The sequence below is a fragment of the Diabrotica undecimpunctata genome, chromosome 6 (genome assembly GCF_040954645.1).
Source record: "Diabrotica undecimpunctata isolate CICGRU chromosome 6, icDiaUnde3, whole genome shotgun sequence".
Lineage (NCBI taxonomy): Eukaryota > Metazoa > Arthropoda > Insecta > Coleoptera > Chrysomelidae > Diabrotica > Diabrotica undecimpunctata.
Window position 1 is genome coordinate 119,191,977 of NC_092808.1, and position 13,912 is coordinate 119,205,888.

A 13,912-nucleotide genomic window follows, 5' to 3' on the forward strand; every position below is an offset into this window, starting at 1 on the left:
GAAGAATATCGTGGCTTAAGAATTAAAAGGAATGGTTTAAATGCAGTAGTGTAGATCTATTTAGAGCACTAGTCAACAGGATTCTCATAGCCATAATGATTTCTAACCTGACAGAAGATAGATTTTAAAGAAGAAGAATTGTTTCCAGCATTCTAAAGATTGTACTTTACCGGTGACCTGATGATGACCAAAAAACTATAGTGATCGAAACCAGTCGTCGCTAACTAGATAAATAGATTGTGAGTAGATCTGTCATTTATTTCTACTACCTAGTTTAAAATGTAATCACACAAGCAACCAATTCATTATTAATTTAATACTTAATATTCACAGGATAACTTGTTGATAGCTTTTGATCTTGGCTGGGTAGGTTGTAGCTGAGTGAGTAGCTTTTAAGTTGTTAGAGATTCCAGGATCAAGACCATTGTGGTTTTAAGCAGCTATTTAATTCTGTATATCTGCTGTGCTGCTGCAATTTTTATTCATCTTTATGGGGATGAGGTTTTAGAAAATTCCACCCAACATGGGAGAACAGGAAAAAATTAGTTTAGGCCAAAAAAATTAAATAATAAATCTTGTGTTAGCGACATCATATGTTTTAAAATATTCTCTTATCATGTGTAGATTAAATTACACTATTAAATAGAAACTGGCAAATTGGCAAGGATAAAATGAATATAACTATTATTAAATGACTTTGTTATATTATATAAAATATACTAACTGCACATGAAACAATTTCTAAAGTTAAAAGAAACACGTGGGTTAAAAGTTATCTAAAAAAATAAAATATAGTAAATTATAAATTATAAAAAAATTGATTAAGTAGAAATAAAATGTATTCAACCCAGGAAAAAAATTATAAATATAACTGAATTTACTAGGGAAAACATCTTCTTAATTAGATAAAAGATGTATTAAAAAATATATTTCAACTACCATCAATTAGAAGGTTTAGGAGTGAAGATTGACTTGGCATAAGTCACGACATGCCAACTGAAAAATATATTTTATCGACTGGAGTGGGGCATAGAAATTCTATATTGTTCTAAGACGTAGAACAAAATGGAGTCATAAGCAGGAAATATCACGGGTTAATTAAAATTGCAGTTTATTAAAAGTTGAGCGCCAACTATTTTAAGAATAAAAAGAGTAAAATAAAAGAGAAAGTTAATAAATAAATAAAATCGAAATTTAAATAAAATTATACTTTAAAGAAAAATAACAAACATGTGACGGTTATATTAACGTTACCTACACAATATTACACATATTAGTCGCTAATCTTATTAATATCTCTGTATAATAAAATGTAATTTAACAAGAAGCAAATTAGACAAAAGACTAATTAAAAATTTAATATTTCACTAAACCTAAAAACGAATAAAATAATAAAGAAAATAGACATATTGAAGTCATATCAGAAATATGAGAATTGAAAAAAAAATTTAAATAAATGTCTATTCACCTATAGTGAATCTATTCGTCCTTGTTTGAAATCTTTACAACTATCATAATTATATTCATTGTGAACATAATTCACATGCTGATATTGTTTCTATTAGCTGCTATTTACGATAAAACTATTTAAATTCAAAATAACGTAATATAAGGTAATCAGATTTGGAATCCCTTGGGATGTTCTTGTCCCGGAATAATATTAACATTCAGCTAGGGTGGTGCCACTCTCTGACACGATGGATATCAATGGAAGGGTAGAGGGTTATTGGTAAGGAAACACGTTTCTAAACGTTCTGCACTTTCGAACTAAATTAAGTTTCATATTAGATTATGCAACGTATTCGGCTATAAGTTAGATATTTCACGAAGAGGTCTGAATACACATATATCCAAAAGTTAATTTAAACAAAATTTATAAAAATAAAATGCACGTTTTGAATTTAAAATAAAATTTTAAAAACAAAAGTATATCGCATTTCAAGTTATTTTCCAGATTGGTGTTTTTTATTATTGTAACTAGCTGACCCGGTGAACTTCATACCGCCTTAGAATTAAATAATGTGTCTAAAAAATTAACAAAAAAAAACAAAAAAAAAATACTCAAACAAAATGAAAAAAGTTAAATTAATTTATTACTTTCTTCTTCTTTAAGTGCCATCTCCGCGACGAAGGTTGGCAATCATCATGACTATTCTGACCTTCGAGGCAGCTGCTCTAAACAATTGCTTGAGCTGCAACCAAACCACTCTCTCAGGTTCTTCAACCAGGAAACGCGTCTTCTTCCTACGCTTCTCCTACCCTCTACTTTTTCTTAAATTATGAGTCTCAAAATGTTGAATCTTTCGCCTCACATCACATGTCCGAGATATTGCAATTTCCTTTCGTTTATTATATTTTCCATTTCCCTCTCTATTCTCCCCTTCTATTCTCCTTAACACTTCTGTATTCGTGACTCTATCTACTCATGGAATCCTTAACAATCTTCTAAATGTCCACATTTCAAACGCGTTTTACTACTTTCGGATAAACAATATTTTTATTTTTCCACCTTGCATAAATATACAACCATGACAGATTTCTGACACGCGAATAATTCTCCATGCGCTAACCATGGAAACTCTAAGTGAATTGCGCAAAATTCTAACAGTTGGTTTTGTGATTTGTTTATTGTCATTTTAAAAGCCTAACTCACGGGAAATTGTAAACTTTTAAAATCAAATGGTACGTTCGTTGGAATTGCCGATATACAGGATCAAGACATTATCTCCTTTGTATTTTCCTTGGTGATCCTTGCCTTAATGATATTATTTATTTGCGTTTTCAGTCAGTCTCCATTACACAGTTACATCACACAATCGAGGTTATTTAATAATACGCAGCATAATGATAACTGATACTTGATACTTTTAATTGTAAATTGTTAGGTGGGAGTCCAGGAAATTCTATTGAATTCAAAAACTCTGTAGGATAGTTAACTACTTAATCCTGATTTATAACTGTGTCAACTGATGTGAACGAAAACAAATTTCCTGGAATAAAATTTAGAATGGTCTTACTCAGATCATCGACATCTGTATTTTGCAGCCAGTGTTGCTCGTTTAATTATGCTCTTTGGTGGACTCATCGAGCAAAAAGACAAAAGAGGGAATCTAATCGTTATGAAAAGGCGACCAAAAAAGTGGCCTCTGATGGCGGACATATCCGGAAATTCGAATGCGCCAAATTTAAATTTTCCGACACTTATTAACAGTAGCTATAAAATAGTTTTCAGAATGTGTCTTAGACGAGAAAATTTTAATTAAATATTAACGATAACAGTCTAAAATGTGAAACAATTGTTAAAAAACTTCAATATAAATAAGATTTCATGTGACAGTTGGGACAAATAATAACATAACCCAACTAAATTTGATTTCTTAAACAAGGAAAGACTCTCTTTCCTTGTTTAATTTGGCCTCTCATGATGGCACTTCCTGTCTAACAATATTTTTGCCCCCACTGCCTTTACATTCCCTCTTTTGTCTTTTTGCTCGATGGGTGGACTATGTCCGGAAAAACACGTTGAATAAAGTCGGCTATGCAAATCTATATTAATAAAAATAAATAGCCAAAATGTTTGTACGGGCATCACTTTCGAACGACTGCATAAAATTAGATAAAGATAAAGAAAAAGTATTTTTAAAAAGAAGAGGTATTACTTCCGTACGAAAGTCCTAAATGTTTATCACTTCCGTGATTAATTGTTACAAAGCAATAAAAACACACGCATAAATGACAAAATAGCCTCGAAAATTATTTTTTTAAATACTCTGATAGTTCTCTAGATAGTTCTCTTTTGTTGTGTTTCCTGTTATCAGAGAAAGGATTGTGTAAGATAATTTTCAAAAAAATCGCAATATAACTAATAGATGAGAGTTATCAATGACATATTTTACGCAGTTTTGCGTCCTTTATTACTGTGCTGTAACAAAATAAACGCCGCCTGTATTTAAATTAAATACAGACCAGAAACCTTTTGTTGAAAGATATTGTATTTTGACGTAACCTGTCAAATTACGTGTAAAAAGAACAAATACGTCTAACATACTTTATATATACAGGGTGTCCCATAATCAATTGGACATTGGCTAATTAGTGATAGCTGACATCAAAATAAAGCGTTTGAGCTTAAATTGTTTAGGCAAAATGTTGTTAGTTTTTGTTCTACAGAGTGATTCATTAATATTTTTGTATATTATTTTTAGGGATATATTGAAAACTATTTAACAGATTTAAGTGAAATTTGATATTTTGCTCTTATTTCGTATGCTTAATATGAAAATTATATTAGTTTTATCATTAACACTGGATGGCGCCACCTACTATAACATTGGTTCATTAATGTGGCCATAATTTTTTTGTCCGCCCTGTATAAACACTAGGAAAAAAAAACATAAAATAACATTCAATTCTACACAAAAAGGGTATTCTTGTTTTAAATCAAAAAAGTACACCGTTTTCGAAATAAACGAATTTGGTTAATGATACGCATGTCTGTATTTAATTTTTCACAAAACAAGCAGGTACCTAGGTATGCTGTGAACTTAATGGCAAAGTCAAGGCGTAAGTACAAATTTGTTTACTATTTGTTGTCAAAGTGCAGTGCGAGTCTATTATTATAAAACAAGAATTTGTGTGTAGTACGCAGGTAAGAAGTTATATGTACTTCTATTATATGATTTCAACAAAATAAATATATTTTAAACAGTTTATTTGTGTTTTATTTAAATATTAAACTAATTTTAATACTTAAAAGTTTCCTAAAAATTTTCCTAAATAATACCGAAAAGAAAAAAAGTAAGTAACGCAAAAACATAACATGTTCCTATGCGGTCAGCCATCCAAAGCTTGACCCCGGTCGACACCGCTTGACCTCTGTTTTCGAGGTCAACTGGTGTTGACTGATGTCAATCATCGACAACTGGTGTAAGCCAGTGTGCTATGGCTATAAAATTCATACTAAAATGAATTATTTTGACAGAATATATCTACAAATAATAATAAGATTGCAAATAATATTAAGACAACGCTATTTCGAACTTTATCCCAATATAAGGCAACCAAACCATTAAACTATTAGATTATTGTTCGACAGATTAGGCGAAACAGGATCATTTCATACCAAAAACAGGAATGCTGGAAGACCGAGAGTAATTGATGCGGATATGGAGGATGAAATTGTTGTGCGTGTTGCAGAAGATCCAGAAACCACTATAGGGCTTGTTCTGTGGGCACTGGAATAAACAAATCTACGGTGTCAAGAATAATACAAACAGAAAACCTGTATCCGTATCGTTTTACTCCAGTAGAGAATTTTTTACCACGGGATTTTCCAGCAAGGCTCCAATTTAGTCAGTTTATGATAGGGCGGCATTAAGTCGATCCAATGTTTTATAATAAAATTTTATCTACTGATGAAGCCACATTTGATGAATACAAGTGTATTCAACTGGCACAATAGCCATACCTATGCAACAGAAAATCCTCATGCATTTCAACGACATCATTTTCAACATGAATTTTCCACAAATATCTGGTGTGGCATGTTTGGGGATTGTATTGTAGGACCATTCGAATTACCAACTAGGCTTGACGGAGTAACGTATCTAAATTTTTTGAGAGGAGAGAACATTTGCCAACTCTTTTAGAAGACATACCTTTAAATTTAAGACGTAACTCTTGGTACATGCATGATGGTGCACCACCACATTATAGCCTAGAGGTTAGAAATTATCTAGATGAAATTTATCCTCAAAGGTGGATTGGTAGAGGTAGTGTATACCCATGGCCAGCACGCAGTCTCGAACTAAATTCCTTAGATTTTCACTTGTGGGGCTATACAGAGTCACTTGTTTATAAAAAAAAATATCCGTCAAGAGTTATGACAAAATATTGTAGAGGGAGTTAACGTAATTAGGGCCCAAAAAACTCAATATTTAAAATAAGACAAAACTTACACAAAAGATTTAGATTATGTAGTTTGTATAATGGTAAACATTTTGAACATTTTTTTAACGTTTTGTTTTGAATTATTCACTTTGTCAATTGTTTCATATTCACTTCATTGTTTAATTTCATTTAATTTCGATTTTTTTTAATTTGTTATTGTGTAAAAGGTTAAAAAAAAATAATTGTTTTAATCATATGCATTTTTTTGCAAAAAGTATCTACTACTTAATACATTTAATATTCACTGGTATTTAAGACCTTTTGAATTACATTTGAATTTACACAAGTTTTTGTGAATAATAATAGGTATAAAATACCTATTTTGAAAACGATTTCCGAACTGGAAATTGAAACATCAATGAAGTTAGTTAAACCTTTAATTGTGGCTTATATATATATATATATATATATATATATATATATATATATATATATATATATATATATATATATACATATATATATATATATATATATATATATATATATATATATACATATATATATATATATATATATATATATATATATATATATATATATAAGGTTCTTGAACTCCTAAGTAAAGCATAGAGCTTCAGTGAAAACGCGCCATCGGGTTCTATTTTGCGCTAAGGCCTTCACCTCATTTCAAGACTTTCCTTGGCCTCTTATCTCGTCCATGATGGATCTTCTCCAAGTTTGTACTGTGCTATTTTTTCGGAGTGTGTGACCGATCCAGCCCCACTTTCTGGACTTAATTTCATTTTGCACCCTCTTTTGTTCGATCAAGTGTAGCAGATCTTCGTTTCTGATGGTGATAGGCCAGAATATACAAACAATTCTTCGTAGACATTTGTTAACAAAGACCTGCAGTTTGTCTGTGAGGGTGTTTGTCACTTTCCAGGTTTCACATCTGTAGAGTAGAACAGACATGACATTTGATCGAAATATTCAGATCTTTGTCCTTGTAGTATACTCGCCAGATCTCCAAACAGGGTTGAGCGTGCTGAAAGCTTGTTGGGCCTTTCGTATCCTCATACGAATATCGTCTTCTTTACCTCCATTTTCTGTTATGACACTTTCAAGATACGTAAAGTTTTCCACATTTTCAATCTGCATATTGTCAATAGTAAATAGCTTGTTGTTCCTTGCATTTATTCTCATGGACTTGGTTTTACTAATATTGATTTTCAAACCTATTTTATTGGCTTCAATGGAAAGTGTTTTCAATTGGTAAGCCAGATCTTGGAACCTTTGACCTAATAGGCAGATATCGTCCGCGTATTCTAGATCGCTTAGGCGTGTGGTTAACGTCCATTGTATCCCTCTTGTGTCGGAGTCTAGTTTGGAGAGAACATAGTCTATAGCTATGTTAAAAAGAAACGGAGAAAGCACGCATCCCTGCCTAACTCCAGTAAGTACGTCGAATTCGTCACTGTTGATCCCATTGTGTGTCACGCTGCATTTCGCATCAGTATATAGTGACTTTATAATTGTGGCTTACTCCCATTTAAATAATAATTCATTTATATTGACAATTCAGACATATATCATACATTTTAAAGTAGACGACTTTAAAATGATATTACCACTATTGCTGAGTTGCCTTCCTGGGACGACTTTGTGGTAAGCTAGTTCATTCGAATAAATGAAATCAACTTTAGCTTTAGAATATCAATGAATAAATGAAATCAACTTTAGCTTTAGAATATCAATCAGAAACAATTATAGTAATGTGAAGAAAACTAAAATTTACACTCAAAGTAGGCTTTTAATGTAGTTAATGTTATGTTATCAGCCGTTATTAAAAAGACGAGTTTATATTGTTATTAATTGAATGGAATAACATGTATGACATTTGACATTTATAATAAATTTTGACGTTCAAAAATCTTTATTTGTTTAGTTATATTTCATGTAGTTTTTACGATAAATATACTTAGAGCAAATATATATGATCACTACGAACGAAATGATTGAGTAGTGAATGGATGCGAAGACCTGATATTTCATAACACTACTCGTGATAACTGCATTTTGTGGCGCTAGTTCCGTGACGCTCACCTATTTTTATTTTCACAACCATATATGGGTAAAGAATGAACGTTAATAAGAAAACATTGACCTATAAAGTAAAAAAAAATCTGAAAAAGACAGTCAAGATTTAATTTCCCGTACAAAGCGTCTATGTATCTGTTTATACGTATTTCGCCTTAATAAGGCTCATCAGAACAGCTATTCATAGGCGTTCTCAACGTGAAAAATAAATCTTTCCTGTCTTTAAGAAGCAACACTAAAATGGCTTCGAAACGGACGCAATAGCGACATCTGATAATAACTCCGTAAAATAGTTTCGAAAATTTATTTTTCACGTTGAGAACGCCTATGGATAGCTGTTCTGATGAGCCTTATTAAGGTGAAATACGTATAAACAGATACATAGACGCTGTGTACGTGAAATCAAATCTTGACTGTCTTTTTCATTTTATTCTGATCTACTCTGTATGAGTACAAGAAACTAATTCGCTAGTGATTTCTGCTTAGTTGAGGAGACATGTCGTGGAATGCAAATTTTAGATTCCCCATGTCTCTATTAACATCTTTATCAACGTCTGCTTTGCCTTGCAATTTTTAGAAGGCTCAGATTAAGGTAGAAATCTGAATTGTGTTTCGAAACTATTTTACGGATGTATTATCAGATGTCGCTATTGCGTCCGTTTCGAAGCCATTTTAGTGTTGCTTCTTAAAGACACGAAAGATTTATTTTTCACGTTGAGAACGCCTATAAATAGCTGTTCTGATGAGCCTATTAGGGCGAAATACGTATAAACAGATACATAGACGCTTTGTACGTGAAATCAAATCTTGACTGTCTTTTTCATTTTATTCGGATCTACTCTGTATGAGTACAAGAAACCAATTCGCTAATGATTTCTGCTTAGTTGAGGAGACATGTCGTGAAATGCAAATTTTAGATTCCCCATGTCTCTATTAACATCTTTATCAACGTCTGTTTTGCCTTACAATTTTTAGAAGGCTCAGATTAAGGCAGAAATCTGAATTGTGTTTCAAAACTATTTTACGGATTTATTATCAGATGTCGCTATTGCGTCCGTTTCGAAGCCATTTTAGTGTTGCTTCTTAAAGACACGAAAGATTTATTTTTCACGTTGAGAACGCCTATGAATAGCTGTTCTGATGAGCCTATTAAGGCGAAATACGTATAAACAGATACATAGACGCTTTGTACGTGAAATCAAATCTTGACTGTCTTTTTCATTTTATTCGGATCTACTCTGTATGAGTACAAGAAACCAATTCGCTAATGATTTCTGCTTAGTTGAGGAGACATGTCGTGGAATGCAAATTTTAGATTCCCCATGTCTCTATTAACATCTTTATCAACGTCTGCTTTGCCTTGCAATTTTTAGAAGGCTCAGATTAAGGCAGAAATCTGAATAGTGTTTCGAAACTATTTTACGGATTTAAAAAAAAATCATTGAAATTCTACTATCGGTTCAGAAGAAAAATATCTTCAAAATTATGGTACCTTTAAGGTGATGCGTTAATTTTGGAGTCTTAACTTTCCTTACTAACCATGCTCACTCGGTTACTCATATTACCAACTATGAATACTAAACTTTTATCAAAATAAAGAATGAATAATTTTACATTGATAACCTTTTTACCAATTGATCCTTTTTTATTAATAAATAATAACGTTATAAACCAACGACATTGTTTGAATATCTAATATGTACTTTTTGATTTATTTGAGTAATATAATTATATAGGTACAGTTATATTAAAAAAAAAAGGGTACAAGTATTAGAAAGAGAAGTTAACGTCATCCTATTTGTGTAAAACCGGCTGGGATTTTTGGAGGTTATCAAAATGTCACAGGTTATTAAAAATATAAATCATTGGCGTTGAGCATTAATCAGACAAAACCATTTATTCAACAATTATATAAAGAATTTTAATGACTGTTACAAATAGAATTTAGTATTTGGTGATAGAACCGTCTGCTTCTTTAACTTTATTTAGTCTATTTGGCATACTTTGAAATTATATTAGATATCATATTTGGATCAAGATCTTTCCAGCACTTTAAGATTGTATCCCACAATTGATCTGAATTTTGTGGCATAAAATTTCTTTTATATATTTTTTTAACAATTATGCCCCAAATGTTTTCAATTGGATTTATATCTGGACTGTGTGCAGGCCATGGCAATACTTCCAGGTTTTGCTTTTGAAACCAATTCCTTACGCCACGGGCAGTGTGGACTGAACAATTATCTTGTTGATATATAAAAGTATTATTAGGATACAATTACTCAATATAAGGGAGCATTAAGTGTTCCAAAACGTTAATGTAATTGTCGGCAGTAAATCTTCCCTCTAATCGCCAACAAACACCAGGTCCATGTATACTAATTCCACCCCATACATTTACAGAAAAACGTCCAGATTTATTATGAGAGTGAATATATCGTTCTTCAAACCTAGTATTGGCTGGACGATAAGCACGGATTTGACCGTTATACGTAGACTGAAAAGTCTTTTCATCAGTAAAAATAAACGTTGTTCCAAAATTGTGGGTTGCGGTAAATATAGTTTAGTGCAAATATTACTCTTGCTTGCCGATGTTCAACAGTTACTAATGGTTTTTTAGCAGCTGGTCGGTTTTTTAATTCAGATTCATTGATCCTTCTACTTACAGTAGGTTGGGCACCAGGAAATCCCGTATGAATCCTTGAATCCTTCGACGTCGCAAATGGATTATCTCTTAAGAATTGAACTAAAGCAGCATCTTGTTGAGGAGTGGATACTTTTGAACGCCCTGAACCAACTTTTCTTTTTAATGATTGTTGTTGGACCCATCGTTGCTTAATTCTGAAGATTATTTTCAAATTTCTATTATAGAAATTTGCTAGCGCACGAATTGACCATCCTTCTTCCATTTTCGTAATTATTTGAGCATTTTCAATCTCACTTAAATGACGAGGCATATTAATTTTTTATTGTACGTAACGTTAAACCTTCTATCAAATTAAACGTCTTTGACGTCTATAAGTTGCATTTTTGATCACTTATGACATTTGATAACCTCCAAAAATCCCAGCCGGTTTTACACAAATAGGATGACGTTAACCTCTCTTTCTAATACTTGTACCCTTTTTTTTAATATAACTGTACAACATGATGTAAATTTAAATTTTAAATTTTACTATTTTACACCTATTTAATACATGAGCTATCGGACGTGGATGAAATGTGTGTGCATATTATAGTCTCTAGAAAATCACAGTTTATGGCTAGTGATGGCTGTGCTATTTCCTGGTTCAATCATATTTTAAAACTCGTTTACTTGGAGGTGCAAAACCCAAAACAAACATGAATATTTGAAAACACAATTCAAGTTTCGAGCCAAATCAGCATCAACTGGAGCAGGCAGGGTGAAAAGCCGCATATCTAAACCAAGATTAAAATACATTATATGCAAATTTAGAGGTGATATCAGAGGAGTCAACATAAAAAGGGTTGTCTTGGGAGCAGGGCACGTCGCCTGCTGTGCGGGGATTGCTATGAGAGAGGCGCTGAGTCATTAACATTCATTGTTAAATACAATATTTGCTCTAGTCGCCTTCGCTTTCAGCTTCGAGCTAATATTTGCTATTAATTTCGCTAAAAGCGAGAATATTTCAAATTTTGTTCTGACTGAAAATTATACGAAAATACTACACCGAGAATGTACCTATTGAATTAGAGGAATTTATACCCAATCAGCGTAAAAACATACCCAACAATCAATGTTTGCGATCGAAAATATTTTAACCACAAATCAGCGCGAGTAAGAGATGTGGGTTAGTAGTACACTTTTGATTTTGTAGATCTTTTAGTTATTAAAATTATAATATCAGGCACACAATGGACAACGTTACAGACCTTTATACAACATAATGTTGATGATATTTTATTGACAAAATTTATAATGTATGTATACATTATTTATCATTTCATTGTTAAAATAGAATAGAATAGAATTTATTTAATCAATATACAAAAATAGTTTTGTTTTTGACAAATCAAAGGAATAGTGACAATAATACATATAAAACATATAAAATTTTTGGCGAATTTAAACATTACAAACATGTATATATTTAATATTAACAATTAAAAAACAAAAAACGACAAACACAGTTTATGGAATTATAAAAAACATGAAATATAATTATACTAGGCTACTACCCTGACCAAACTAGTACTATTGTGTAAAAGCTGTACTTAGGTACTCCGTTTTTGAATAGAAACAATGTTTCAAAAAGTGTGATTTGATTTTAAGCTTAAACGATAACAAGTGAAGACTTTTTACTTCATCTGGCAAAAAGTTATACAAACTAACATCAGTCGAATTTTTTATGCTCTTTGTCAACCTAAAACGTTGTGCTCTAATAGCATCTCTAGATCTTGTATCGTGATCATGGACGTTGGAGTTTATGTTAAACTTACCTTTGTTGGCATGAATTTCAATCAGCGTCTCCTATATACACCGTGTGTCAGCCAAATGGAATAAATTAGCCAATAAACAAATGAGGGAGTATTCGAAAAAACGGTCGAACACGTCGATTAGTATTTATAGTTGTGCATTTTTATCCATAAAAACTTTTTATACGGGGTGTATCAGATAACGGTGGTCAATACCAACTTATTTTATTACACCCTGTATATTAATTAATTTTTACATTCCTCAGCTCATTTTAGACATGTTTTAAATACAATGTCTTATACCTATCTTTGACTGTTTCGGAAATATTAAGTAAAATGCAAAAATTCACATTTAGAAAAGAAAATTATTTATTTGTCGAAAGTCGCTACAACATTCGAATCTAATACAAAAATCTAAACAATAATGTTAATGTAGTAGATGTTCAAAATGTTTCCCACGAATGTCTTGACAACACCCTAACCGTGAATAGTAACTTCTTCTAACGTTACTCAACATTTCAAATGTAATCGATCTAAACACAGGCGTTATTCGTGTTCGCAAATCAGCTAAGTCAGTGATACGAATAATCACTTAGTTATTAATGTTTTGAATACAATACTTTTTACATATCCCATAAGAAAAAGTCTAATAGCGTCAAATCGGGGGATCGCGGTGGCTATTCCACCGATTTGGAAATATTTGGTTGAGGTACTGCCGGACATGGATTTGGTAGTGGGGTGGTGCTCCATATTGTTAAAACCATATTATATTTGCTGGAACTTGCGGGTTTCCTGGATCAGGCAAGTTGGCTAACGTTGGCAATACATTAGTTTGGAGCAATGCTAAATAATTGTCGCCGTTCAAATTACCATCTAAAAAAAGGGACCCATGATCTGATCTTCAATAATTCCTGCCCACATGTTAAACTTCTCAGGGTATTGAGTATTGCCTTCTCTCATCCAGTGAGGATTTTCCCTGGACCAACAGCGGCAATTTTGCCGATTAGCATGACCGTGAAGAGTAAAGGTGCTTTCATCAGAAAACGAAACATCTTCTAATTGAATCACATTGCTGTCTAACATTGCCATCATTTGTTCACAAAAATACGTTCTCCTGTCAAAATTATCTTCCATGAGCTCTTGAGTGTGTACAATTTTATAGGGATGCATTTTGTTTTCTTGTAATAGTCGAATAACCGATGAATAGCTAATATCGAGTACTGGGGCTGCTTTTCGAACAGATGTATGTGGGTGTTTCTCAAAGTCAATCATAACAGCCAATTTGGTATCCTAACTTATTGCATTGGCAGCTTCTATTTTAACCTTCCTAACATGGCCCAGCTCGTGGAACTGCTTTTCTATTTTAGTAATTGTCCCTTGAGATATGTGCGGCAAATCAGGAAATGCTTCGTGAAATAAACGAGCTACTTCCATTTGCGTCTGTATAGCACTGACAACTACTTCTGTCATGTAACAATAAAACATC

The 13,912-nt window shown here is 32.2% G+C and overlaps 1 protein-coding gene across 1 annotated transcript; it reads right to left on the reverse strand.

Annotated features, from left to right (window-relative positions):
- Positions 1-13,299: 13,299 nt before the first annotated feature.
- LOC140444584 (uncharacterized) lies at positions 13,300-13,698 on the reverse strand. Its single transcript, XM_072536346.1, has one exon. The coding sequence runs from the start codon at positions 13,696-13,698 to the stop codon at positions 13,300-13,302; it is 399 nt and encodes a 132-aa protein (XP_072392447.1).
- Positions 13,699-13,912: the final 214 nt, after the last annotated feature.

Excerpts from the sequence above, each read along its gene's own strand:
- LOC140444584 (XM_072536346.1), bottom strand. The coding sequence starts at position 13,698 with ATGATTGACTTTGAGAAACACCCACATACATCTGTTCGAAAAGCAGCC.